Source organism: Triticum dicoccoides, chromosome 3B (assembly GCF_002162155.2).
Source record: "Triticum dicoccoides isolate Atlit2015 ecotype Zavitan chromosome 3B, WEW_v2.0, whole genome shotgun sequence".
NCBI lineage: Eukaryota > Viridiplantae > Streptophyta > Magnoliopsida > Poales > Poaceae > Triticum > Triticum dicoccoides.
The window spans coordinates 228,478,219-228,492,088 of NC_041385.1; the positions used below are offsets into that span (position 1 = coordinate 228,478,219).

General features: G+C 46.2%; 1 protein-coding gene across 1 annotated transcript in view; it reads right to left on the reverse strand.

Annotated features, from left to right (window-relative positions):
- Positions 1 to 11,542: 11,542 nt before the first annotated feature.
- The window catches only part of LOC119275650 (probable folate-biopterin transporter 4), an 8,559-nt gene continuing 6,231 nt past the window's right edge, over positions 11,543 to 13,870 (reverse strand). Inside the window, exons 4-5 of the mRNA XM_037556545.1 lie at positions 12,777 to 12,914; positions 11,543 to 12,086 (exon numbers count right to left, since the gene is read on the reverse strand). Of these exons, the coding sequence (XP_037412442.1) occupies positions 11,825 to 12,086; positions 12,777 to 12,914 (400 nt within the window). The 3' untranslated portion in view covers positions 11,543 to 11,824. The remainder of the gene's footprint in view (positions 12,087 to 12,776; positions 12,915 to 13,870) is intronic.

Here is a 13,870-nt window from a genome sequence, read left to right on the forward strand (position 1 = left end):
TTGTTGTAAGTCGGCGTGGTCGCGAGAGACGGCCACGGCGTTGTAAGCCGGTGCGGGAGTCCGTTGAGTAACGACGACCACCTGTGCCAAAAGATGTTGGCATGCCTCCATCTGCGCGGTATAACATCACTTTTTGTCATAAATAATTGCCCTGCATAAACAATATTGTAGACCAAGGCAAAGATAAACTTGTTCTTTGACAAAAACAACGTGTGCTGATAAAACAAACTTGGATGGATATCACCTGATTTGTTTGGACGATGGATGATCCGTTTATCGCGACAGAGATGGCTCCGGCAGACCAGCGACTCAATATAGTTCCGGCCGCTCAGGCATACCGGCGACTTAATATAACCCCGGCGGCTCAGACAGACCGGCGACTTAATATAACCCTGGCGACTCAAAGTGGCAAGAGCGGCTCAACGCGGCTCCGGCGGGTTATGGCAGCGGCCAGCTATTTGTCATGAGGCTGTAGCGGTGGCTGAAATAGGCGGCAACTTGCCGCGGGGCCGCTTCAGGAACGGTACAAAACCGGCGGACCGATGCATTGGCCTAACGCAAGGATGGCTCGTAGCTGCTGCAGAATTGACCTGGCAAGGCAAGCTGGCAGCCCGGAGCAGTAGAGGAATCGAGTCCATGACCTCGTCCACTTCCCGTTGCTAACTCCTTCAATGACCCGGATCTGGCGGCGGCCTCCATGTTAGTAACCATCAATTAGTACTCATGTAAATCCACTGTGTCTTCTACTCATGTGATTTTCACGTGATTCTCAAGGAGAGCAACCAGTACTGTATTATGAGTACTACTAGCCCCACGATCGTCTCACGATGACTGCTTTTTTGTACTGTTTAGCAGTATAACCAAAAGAATGATCTGGTGTACGACTTGCAATGCTTGACTCCTGTGCATGGCGGCATTTGTGCTCAATATTTTGCCACCACGGGGCTGTTCCAAGGACAGCAGGTGCAGTGGTCCGCCTCAGGACCCGTGGTCATCCTAGGCACGTGCGGACCGCGTTACGTCGGAATTGGCCGTGCGATCGCAATCTGGCTGTCTGTACAGCGGTTGTATGATGAAAATTATGCGTTCCTCTTCCTCTGACTGAGAGCCTCTTAAGCCGGCAACTTTTTAACAAATCGCAGGAGGTGACGCTCAGACGAAAATCGATCTTCTGTCGGTCTCGATGGATTGCAGATCGTAGCGGCAGTACACCGACGCAACCCTAAATCTCCTTCATCTCAAAACTCATACGTCGTTCTGGCTGTTTGCCATAGAGACGATGTGGATCCTTTCAAGCCGGTTCTTCTTCATCCGGAAAGCTGCGAACTTCTCAAACCCTGACGATCGGCTGGCTTAAGAGGCGATTAGCCGGCAGACGTGGCGACCCGGCGGCCCGGCGTGGTAGCAGCGGCTCAATGTGCCATGGCGGGTCATCGTGGAGGCGACTTGAGGTATACTTCGACTCGGAGGTGAGGTAACAGGGCCGGTCCGAGGGTGAGTCCGCGACGGCAAAGCAGCGACTATGAGGCAAGTTGAGGCGGCCGGCAATACGTCATCAGTAAGGCGAGGTGGCCCGCGGAGGCTTGAGGCGCGCTGAGGTATAGAGGCGGCGAGGTGCAGCAAAATTAGCGGCTGGTTGGAGGGGCACCGATACGGCGGGGCCGCGGCCGAGCGGCAGTTGGAGGCGTACCTAGCGACCCGGCTCAGGGATGAAGACGGAGTTATGACCGATTCTTGCTTTCTGCCGTCATCTTCGCTTTAGGATTATTATTTTTCTTCATAACTCTTGAATCGGCCTGCTGTAGTTTTCCTGTGTACACGTGCACCAATCGGAGTTGGACAAAAAGATCAATCCGGCTTCAGATGACGTAGCGGAAGATGCACTCGTACTCAAAATCCTTGGATGCAAAGAAACAGTGCTCCGGTTTGTAATTCTTGACTGGATGGTCTGATTAGGACTTGGCTTTGTGCCTGTTGGCGACTTGTATTCATCTGACCCGGTGAATTTTCACACTGAATAAACTGAGATTTTATCATGCTAAACCTCAGAATTTTCTCTGACAATCTTCTCGAAACCCTAGGAAAAATCCCTACAAGAACTCAACACCACCGTGTGCAAGCCCCATGGTGGGCGCCAACTGTCGTGGATTTGTCACGGCAGATGTCCTTAGTGTCAGGACTTAGTCGCGAGGCCAACGCATCTATGTGGTAGCTTGAGAGGGGTTGAGTGGGACGAGAGACGCAGGGCGGATCAACACGCAAGACAAGGGTTTAGACAGCTTTGGGCCCCGGGAAACATCATCCGGTAATAGTCCTACATGCTATTTGAGGCTAGGTCTCATTATGCTCATGAAGGAGTCGCCGCATAAGCCGGCTCCCCCTTTGTGTCTAGCCCTAGATATTGTTTCTTCTTGCTTGTCCCTCTTTGGGAGCCCTGCCCCTCCTTATATAAGTTAGAGGGGCGGGTTACATGTGGAGTCCTAGTAGGACTAGGACTAGTTTATCTTTTCTTACAAGTTGAGTACAAGTCCAGGTCTTGCTTTCTTCCTCTTAAGCCGACCTACCATAACGTAAGCCGGCCTTCTGGGCCTTGAGCCTCTTGGGCCCCCGGGTCTTGTCGCTCCTTTGATCCGCTTGCCAGGTCACCCATAAGTCACCAGGCTCGGGTGGGTCCCTTAGTGAGTCGTCCAGTCAGGGCGGGTCATTAGTGAGTCGCCAAGTCCGGCCGGGTTATACATCCGGCCGGGTCATACCGCGGGGTATATCCCCGACAATATAGATCATAAGGTATCACACTAGTACTAGCACCCATATCACATAAGCCATGATAACAGTGATCTCCTATTTTAACAGAAATAACAGGCATGCCTACGACAGGTCTATGTATCTTAGTATCTGGTCTAGCAATATTAGCAGTCTCACCACAGAAATAAATAACATGCCCATCTAAACCATTATCCAAGAGATCTTTAACCATAGCAATACTAGGTTCAACATTAATTTTCTCAGGAGGTGTATAAGTCCTAGTATTACTCTTACGAACAACAGTCGAAGCTTTAGCATGATCCTTTATCCTAACAGGAAAGGGAGGTTTCTCAACATAAGTAGTAGGAACAATCGGATCACTATAGGTGATAGTATTTTCTTCAACTGTAATAGGTGCAACTACTTTAACTTCAACAGGAGGATTATATTTAAACCACTTCTCTTTAGGGAGATCAACGTGAGTAGCAAAAGATTCACAGAAAGAAGCTACTATCTCAGGGTCAAGTCCATACTTAGCGTTAAATCCACGAAAAGCATCGGTATACATAAATGATTTAACACAATCGAACTTAGGTGTCATACCTGACTCCTTATCATCGTCGGAACCCCAATCTTCAGAGTTTCGTTTAATTCTTTCCAATAAGTCCCATTTGAAATCAATAGTCTTCAGCATATAAGAACCAGCACAGGAAGTACCGAGCAGGTTGCGATTATCAAGAGAAAGCCGAGCATAAAAGATTTGAATAATCATTTCCCGGGAGAGCTCATGATTCGGGCATGAATATAACATTGACTTAAGCCTGCCCCAAGCTTGAGCGATGCTTTCTCCTTCGCGAGGCTAGAAATTATATATGTAATTACGATCACGATGAACAAGATGCATAGGATAGAACTTATGGTGAAATTCCAACTTCAATCGCTTATAATTCCAAGATCTCGTATCATCACATAGCCTATACCATGTCAATGCATCTCCCTTCAAAGATAAAGGGAAGACCTTCATTTTGACAACATCATCGGGAATACCTGCAAGCTTAAATAATCCACAAAGATAAGGTGTAAATCGGGATGCAATGTTCCATCTCCTGCAAATGGATTAGCTAGCAGTTTCTCTATCATACCCGAAGGAATCTCAAAGTAAATATTTTCATAAAGTTCAGTAGGTTGAGGAGCAACTCTTTGCTCTTCTGGTCGGGGTGAAGATACCCCGAACAAGCCTCTCAAAGGATTAGTTTCCATAGTGACAAGTAACAGAAAATTTCAGCACACTATATAAATGTTTCCTTACCAAGTTCCACTCACCAAAAGCGCTACATTCCCCGGAAACGGCGCTAGAAAAGAGTCTTGATGACCCACAAGTGTAGGGGATCTATCGTAGTCCTTTCGATAAGTAAGAGTGTCGAACCCAACGAGGAGCAGAAGGAAATGATAAGCGGTTTTCAGTAAGGTTTTCTCTGCAAGCACTGAAATTGTAGGTAATGGATAATTTTGTGATAAGATAAATAGTAATGAGTAACAAGTAAATAAAGTAAATAAAGTGCAGCAAGGTGGACCAATCCTTTATGTAGCAAAGGATAAGCCTGGACAATTTCTAATAATGAGGAAGGAGCTCCCGAAGACACATGGGAATTATCGTCAAGCTAGTTTTCATCACATTCATATGATTCGCGTTCGGTACTTTGATAATTTGATATGTGGGTGGACCGATGCTTGGTTACTGCCCTTACTTGGACAAGCATCCCACTTATGATTAACCCCTATTGCAAGCGTCCGCAACTACAAAAGAAGTATTAAGGTAAACCTAACCACGGCATTAAACATATGGATCCAAATCAGCCCCTAACGAAGCAACGCATAAACTAGGGTTTAAGCTTCTGTCACTCTAGCAACCCATCATCTACTTATTACTTCCCCATGCCTTCCTCTAGGCCCAAATAAGGTGAAGTGTCATGTAGTCGACGTTCACATAACACCACTAGAGGAAAAGACAACATACGTCTCATCAAAATATCGAACGAATACCAAATTCACATGACTACTAATAGCAAGACTTCACCCATGTCCTCAGGAACAAACGTAACTACTCACAAAGCATATTAATTTTCATAATCAGAGGGGTAATAATATGCATTAAGGATCTGAACATATGATCTTCCACCAAGTAAACAATTAGCATCAACTACAAGGAGTAATCAACACTACTAGCAACCCACAGGTACCAATTTGTGGTTTTGATACAAGATTGGATACAAGAGATGAACTAGGGTTTTGAGAGGATGTGGTGCTGGTGAAGATGTTGATGGAGATTGACCCCCTCCCGATGAGAGGATTGTTGGTGATGACGTTGGTGATGATTTCCCCCTCCCGGAGGGAAGTGTCCCCGACAGAACAGCTCAGCTGGAGCTTTAGATTGATTCCGCTAAGGTTCCGCCTCGTGGCGGTGGAGTTTCGTCCCGTAAGCTTGCCCACGATTTTTTCCAGTGTAAAATCTCTCATATAGCAGAAGATGGACACCGGAGGTCCACCAGGGGGCCCAGGAGACAGGGGGCGTGCCCAGTAGGGGGGCGCCCCCCACTCTCCTGGCCAAGGTGTGGGTCCCCTGATATATTTCTTTCGCTCAATAATTTTTATAAATTCCAAAAACTTGTTTCGTGGAGTTTCAGGACTTTTGGAGCAGTGCAGAATAGGTTTCCAATGTTTGCTCCTTTTTCAGCCAGAATTCCAACTGCCGGCATTCCCCCTCTTCATGGTAAACCTTGTAAAATAAGAGAGAATAGCCATAAATATTGAGATATAATGTGTAATAACAGCCCATAATGCAATAAATATTGATATAAAAGCATGATGCAAAATGGACGTATCAGTGCTCACCATGCGGGAGCCAAGTTGATGTTCCCATTCTGTGTAGTACGTAGAACGTACAGAAAACACAAATTATTTTGTTCGATGCCAAGCCACAAAGTCCTCCGTGAGGTGTTGTGATAAAGGAATTCTGAGAATTCTTTCCGCATCCATTGGGAGGAATTGATTCCTAATCAAGGACTCGTCCCAGCTCCCTGAATATGGATCAATTAGTTCATCTACTATTTTGAATAAAATGTTCCCTCTCCTTGTATACACCATCCTTGTTGGGCTGCTCGGGATCCAATGATCAGGCGCTATTTCTAATATAATCAACAAATCAAAGGTTGTGATCAGCGGGGGGAAAAGACCAATGGATGTGTTAGAAGACTGGTTTTAGTCTGTTTAGTTGGTTTAGTTGGAGTTTTTTTTAGAGAAAAGGCATACGCCCGAATTTATAAATAAAGCCACACGACAAAGTACCAACCAAGCAATGACCACACAGTTTGCCCAAAAGCACACACGGTCAACCACCACAAATAACATGACCAGAGTTCAGTGGCATGCATGCCTAAATGACACAGATAATGGCACGTGGGCCAACCACCTACTGCTAAGGAGAGGAACATCAACTACGGGGGCGCATCGGCTGGGGGGAGGATACAAGATTGGCAGAAGCCCGAACTTTGCTACCTTCAACCCGTCCCGGTCCACATGCTTAGTTAATAATTTCCACTGCCGCAAAAGAATAGAAATTTTAAATAAGATATCAGTAGGTGTGTTAGGAAACACCCCCTCAATGGTGAATTTATTTCTGATAGTCCATAGCGACCAGCAAAGAGCACCCAGCCCAACTCAAAAAATCCTCTTAGAACCTCCGTGAAGATTAGAGGTTAACAAACGGACATCTGCGAAAGTAGAGGGAGCCCAAGAGGTTTGCAGCCACGATCGGACATAACCCCACATCAGCTTGGCCAGAGGACAGCCAAAAAAGATATGGTGAGTGTCCTCCTGCACCGAGCAGAGCTTACAAGCAGCCGAGCCAGGGCCGTTCCTTTTTCAAATCTGGTTTGCAGAGGGCAGCCGACCCCTAGTGGCCTGCTAGAGAAAGATCTTGATCTTGGGAGGGATCTTGGCAGCCCAAATGAGTTTGAACTTAGAAGTGGAGGTACCCGAAATAATCCTGGTATACAAAGACTTAACAGAAAACTTTTCGGACGCAGCATGATGTTGGGAAACATAACATGCAATTTCAACAAAAATCCTACGCTCACACAAGATATATCTAGGAGATACATAGCAACGAGAGGGGGAGAGTGTATCCACGTACCCTCATAGACCGAAAGCAGAAGCATTTGACAACATGGTTGATGTAGTCGAACTTCTTCTTGTTTTGATCGATCAAGCACCGAACGTACAACACCTTCAAATTCTGCACACGTTCAGCTCGATGACGTCCCTCGAACTCTTGATCCAGCAAAGTGTCGAGGGAGAGTTCCGTCAGCACGACGACGTGGTGACGGTGATGGTGAAGTGATCCGCGCAAGGCTTCGCCTGAGAACTACGACAATATGACCGGAGGCGTAAACTGTGGAGGGGGACGCCGCACATGGCTAACAATCATTGGTGTGTGTTTTAGGCGCCCCCTTCCCGCGTATATATAGGTGGGAGGGGGAGGGGGACAGCCTTGGGGCGCCCCAAGTAGGAGGAATCCTACTTGGGGGCCTTGTCCAATTCGCCCCCTCCCCCTACCATATTATCCGGAGGGGGAAGGAAGGAGGAGGGAGGAGGGGAGGAAGGGGGAGGCCGAATCCCTTCCCTTCCTTCTCTCTTCTCCCCTTTCCTTCCTCCTCTAGTCCGACCCATATGGGGGGCGCAGCATCCCCTTCTGGCTGCTGCGTTTCCCCTCTTGGCCCATTAGGCCCATATCTTTGCCGGGGGGTGCCCGGAACCCCTTCCCGTGACCCAATACGTACCCGGTACCCTCCGGAACACTTCCGGTGTCCGAATACTATCGTCCTATAGATCAATCTTTACCTCTCGACCATTTCAAGACTCCTTGTCATGTCCGTGATCTCATCCGGGACTCCGAACAACATTCGGTCATCAAATCACATAACTCATATGATACAAAATCGTCATCGAACGTTAAGCGTGCGGACCCTACGGGTTCGAGAACTATGTAGACATGACCGAGACATCTCTCCGGTCAATATTCAATAGCGGAACCTGGAAGCTCATATTGGCTCCTACATATTCTACGAAGATCTTTATCGGTCGAAGCGTAATGAAAACATATACATTATTCCCTTTGTCATCGGTATGTTACTTGCCCGAGATTCGATCGTTGGTATCTTCATACCTAGTTCAATCTCGTTACCAGCAAGTCTCTTTACTCGTTCTGTAATACATCATCCCGCAACTAACTCATTAATCACTTTGCTTTCAAGGCTTCTTATGATGTGTATTACTGAGAGGGCCCAGAGATACCTCTCCGATACTCGGAGTGACAAATCCTAATCTCGATCTTTGCCAACCCAACAAACACCTTCAGAGATACCTATAGAGCATCTTATAATCACCTAGTTACGTTGTGACGTTTGATAGCACACAAGGTATTCCTCCGGTATATGGGCGTTGCATAATACCGAGTACTGGAACTCCAAGGTTCTATCGCGAATCATGAGTTGTTGCATCATATTGCATAACATGATCATTAAAGACAAGAGAGAGATGCCTGAGAACTTTTGGTACATCACCAGCGGGGCTCCGGTTGAGCTAGAGTACGATACAAACAGGAACTTGACATTCCTTGAAGGGCATCGCAAGATCGAGAACAGTCAATTTCATACTCAGCTCCAACAAGATATTGTTGAGCATCATTGGCAACGTCTAAGCGAGTCCTAGTTGTTCTATGAAATGCTGTTTGCTACATTTGAACCATTCTACATGTTTAAATTCGGTTTGTAAACTTTGAATTCACTTTGTAAACTATATTTGTAATTTGGTTGAACATTCAAATTTATGTTAAGTTTATACATGTGTGCCAATATGTAATTGCGATTTATACTAGAATTGCAAAGTTTAGAAAAACACAAATTTACTCAGTTATATTTAGGGGATCTGCTAGGTCCAGCCAAAAACTTACTGGAGTATATATGCTCCACTAAGCCTTTTACTCCACTAAGTTTTAAGGGATTGGTTAAAAATGACCTTCGAGGCTAAATGATAAAGGGATCGATTAGAGATGCTCTTACGCTTATTTTTTTCCTGGACGTAGTGCTAATAGTGTTGCTCATCTTTGTGCGAGAGAGGCACTTACTTATGTTTCTGATGCAATTCCTTCATTCCAAAATAATAGACATTCCCAAAATTTTAAGACAGATTAAGGTGGCGGCTGGAATCTCCTTTATATCCTTCGATTTTCTACTAGTGAGTAGTGACTGAACAACCATTGTTAAAGTGGAGGAGGAGGAGCATGGTAGGAAAAAATGATGGGAAAGATGAACCAGTGACTCAAAGCGCAAGTATTTCGAAAAAATACTGCCCCCTCCGATCCAGATTAATTGCTGCTATTTTTGTACTCCCTCCGTTCCTAAATACTCCGTCCGTCCAAAAATACTTGTCATCAAAATGGATAAAAAGAGATGTATTTAGAACTAAAATACGTCTAGATACATCCCCTTTTATTCATTTTGATGACAAGTATTTCCGGACGGAGGAAGTATATGTTTTTAAGAGATTTTAATATAAACTACATACGGATGTATATAGACGTATTTTAGAGTATAGATTCGTCCATTTTGCTTCTATGTAGTCCATATTAAATGAAATCTCTAAAAAGACTTATATTTAGGAACGGAGGAAGTACAACTTTAAAGAGGCCTGCCTTTGTTTCGCACTGTCAGGCATGCAACAGGAGATGGAGCTGCCGCAGGCTGGTATGCTCTTCACCGGAGGACAACTCATCACCTCCACTTCCCTCACGGGACGATGAGTATCTCAATAGTTGGTGCACTTGTGCTGCCGAGTTTCTCAGTTCAGGGTCTAGGATTTCATGGGTCAATGTACATGTGCCTTCTTCATCCTGACCGATCGTGCATGTGGGGAGAGGCAACAAAGGGTGTGTTTGAATGAGGAGCCAAATGGAATGGAATGGAGTTTCATGGTTAAACGGATCGGTTTCATTCTTTTTTGAAAGATTCGGTTTTGACCGGCTTCATTGATTTAGGAGAAAGCATATGGGAAACAGCGGGGATCAAGTGATCATGGGCACAAGAGAGGTGTGCAAACGGAGAGCAAAAGGCAAAAGAAACATAAGAGAAAGTAAATTGGGAGGCCTTTTGACGCGCTATCTCGCAGCGGCGTCCCCGAACGGGGGCTCTAAGCATGTCGCTCCGGCGAGTCTCCATTGTGCAAGATCCAGCTTGATAGCCTGAAGGACATCGTCTGCAGTGGCATTTTAGCTCTGAAAACACAAGCGTTCCTCTCCTTCCAAATGTGCCAAGCGATCAGAAGCACGCCGGTCAGTGTGCGTCTGATCATCTCCTGGCAGTGCTGTAGAGAGTTGTCGTGCGGCGGCTTGACATGTCTCATGGCCTCGCAACCATTCTAGGTCGAGGCAGTTATCCAAATCATCCAGGCGAAGGGGCATTCCCACATGAGGTGCAGCGCGGATTCCAGGCTTCTGGTACATAGACTGCAGAAATAATACCCGTTTGGCCAGCCCCGCCTCTGTAGCCTGTCATTGCACGAAAGCCTGTTCTTGTGAAGCAGCCACGCGAACATCTTGACAGTCCCTGACGCCCAGCATTTCCAGACGACCTTGCTGTGGCTTGTGCTTGTATGCTGCCCGGGCAGAGTAGTAGGTGCCGCCACCTACTGTCCATGCAATCTGATCGGCCACTTGGTTGTCGAGGGTGATCCCCGAGAGCTGGAGTCGCCGCCAAAGGCGCAGGTATTCAGTGATGATGGATGTTGTGTTGCCGTGGCGCAGATCGCTGATCCACTGCTCGTTGGTGAGCGCTGCAGCCACCATGCGGTTCTTGCGCCTAGAGTGCTTGAAAAGGTCCGGAAAGGATGAGCGTAGCGGGGTGCCATCCAGCCAGGAGCTTGTCCAGAATCCTGCTTGCTGGCCATCGCCGATCCGGACCGTCGTGGCTCTCTCAAACATCTCTCTGTTCGTCTTGTTGCATGGCAAGGGGAAAGCCGACCAGGGTCACGCCGGCTGCTGCCAGGATAACCACAACCAGCATAGTCTTAGGGCGGAGCCAAACCGGTGCAGATCAGGTATCCCCAGCCCGCCCTTCTCTACTGGTGAGCACACCGAGCTCCACGCCACTTTGCACTTTCCACCCGTCAGCGCTTCGTCCTGCGCCCACAGGAAGCGTCGCCGAGCCTTGTCGTTTTCCTTCAGTACCCTCTTCGGCACCTTGAGCACTGTCAGAGCAAAAGTTGGCAGGGAAGAGAGCACCGTTCGCACCAAAACGCGCCGGCCTGCAAAATTCATCAACTTGCCCTTCCATCCCACAGGACCGGTTTCATTCATCTGTTTGATGTTATTGTTTCGCTCTTGTGTTTGGTTGGAAAGATGGAATGAGACAAGTTTGATTCAGCTCACCTCTTGCATCGAGATGATGAGATTGCCTCCCATATGTAGATGTTGTACAATCAAAACAAATTTCATCAACATACTATTTGATGTGAATTTTTGGTAATATACTCAATTTTTCAATTGCAATTTATTTGTATTTCTAGCGCAATCAGTTAATATACACTCGCAAGCATAACAAGTATATACGTCAATTCATTGCTCAATTTGACAGTATAAACATACTGGATCACAGTGCTAAAGGTAGAGATTTTAATATTAGACAGAGATAGAGAAAGAGATAAATAGATAGATAGGTAATATAGGTAGATAGACAGACAGATGTATACATCAACAGCTAAATCATAAACAATAACACTTTCCATGTAACACATGTTCTTGCAAGTACATTTGCTACACAGTTTTGCCATTGCTTAACGCTTTGTAATGTCAGCTATTGCACTCTTCCTCTCATTCAAGTATATGCATGTATACATATTTCAACAAAAGAGAGCTACCTTCCTGCTGGCTTCAATTTGCTTTCTCTATATGCATGTATGAGTAAGACTAGGGAATACAGACCAGACCAGTCCAGAAAAAATGATGATCAGGTCTGTAACCCATCTCCTATGATGTTAGTCCCGTAACGTCCCTTGGAATCAGAAACAAAAATCCAATAGGTAAGAGAGTTCCCATCAGCCGAACAGCTAGGCCGAGCGCCAGATTGTCAAACTGTACCGATGAGATGTTCAAAGCTGACGTCAATGCAGCTCCGAGGAATGAACCTAATGTCGAACTGAGGTTGTTAATGGACATGAACAGAGCAAACAGTGTGCCCTCGATTCCAGGCGGGCAAAGCTGTCCTGAGAGGATTAGGAACGGCATCATCCTACCAAACGTAAATAATAAAGTTAGAAACGCTATTGTGTAGATGTGTACATAAGATGTCTGATCTTCAGCCATGAGTGCAATAATGGATTCATACTGGATAGATTGAACAATTTCTTCATTTTTTCGGTTGCTCTTTTGCAATTTTGATTAAGAGAACAGTATGAACCTACTAGCCAATGTCAATTATCATACTGGGTAAAAGTGAAGAATTTCCTCCGTTGCGTAAAAGAACATACAGTGATCTAAAGCAATTAATGACAGACAGGTCACACTGAACCATGAGCTCAAGAAGCATTCATGAGCGCCACTTGATTGACAGTCGCCCAAATAAAGGGAAATAAAAAAAGAGTATGCCTGAAGTATCTGTCTAGATTTAGTTGAAATAAATAAGTTTAAGTTGGTGCCTAATGAGTTACCACAACACTAAAATCTTCTAAATACAAGATTAGTCAATGAAGGATCAGTAACTCTGGGCAGCAACTTAGCATGTATAACAGAAACGCATCTCAACTGGTTCTCTAAACTACAGGTCAAGCAGATCCTCAGTTTATGGTTTGCAATCTACTCCCTCCGTCCCATAATATAAGATCATTTTGCAAGCTATGTTAGCTTGTAAAATGATCTTATATTATGGGATGGAGGGAATAGTTCATAGGAGTATGAAAGAAATGACAGCTAGAGGATATACTTGAATTGGTTGATTGCATCGGCCAAAGCAGAGCCCCACAGCACCATGTATTTGTCTGCTATTCCATACTGAATATGTAATCTTGACACCAGTAAAATGTCCAATACAGTAATTATCACAAGGCCAACATGTGCAAACCTGTAAAATAAGGACAGCAGTTATTGAAGGTGGCACATGTAAGTACCTAATAACTTTAAAAAAGTGAATAGATTTGCATTGTAGCCAATTACGCCCCAAGAATTATGTCAGTTTTTTAACAACATTAATAAAAGAGCATACACTCACTAAAACACTGACCAAAAGGTGATCAATAAATGGCTTATACCAAAAATACCAAGATGAAAATTTAGTGCAACTCATTCAAATCATGGACAGCCAACTTACACAAAAGTTTATAGAAAGTTTCAGTTAGTACAGTAAGCATATATACATAATATTTCAACTTCCTTTAAACAAGCTATGGCACTAATATAGATAGTGTTTTGACATTTGCAGAAGATAAACAGCTTGAAAAAAATGACTTACATAAGAATATTCCTGAGTTTTTTATGCTTTAAGTAGTGGTTGTAGATATATGTGCCAAGCATTAGACTGAACCACCCAATCACACGTGCAGTCCCTAGGAAGGATGCCTCCAGATGTAGAACCTCCGTTTGATACTAGAACATAACGACGGAGGGCTGGACTCCCGTGTCGCTCTCGCGGGCGGCTCGGGAGAAACCCCAGCCGCCGCCGACAGCCACCCTCGCCTCCCCTCCTCCTCCCGCCGCCGCCGGAGGGCGTCCCTGGGCAAAGCCCTCGGCGCCGGCGCCGGCGGGGACGACTCTCCCTCCTCTTCTCCAGGCGTGGGGGCGCGGGACGCTGGCCGGCGACGGGGACTCGCGGGCGGGCGCGGGCGGTCGGGGGCGCGCACCGGCAATGGTGGCGAAGTGCGCCGGCGCGAGCGGCGCGGAGGCGTGGGCAGCTGGGTCTCCAAGGATCCGACGCCGCTTTGCCCAGGGGAGCTCCAGATCCCGCTCCCTTCGGACGGCGGCCCGTTCCCTTGGCCGGCGGTCCCCGCGACCGCGACCGGGGGCTAGTGGCATAGGCGGGTG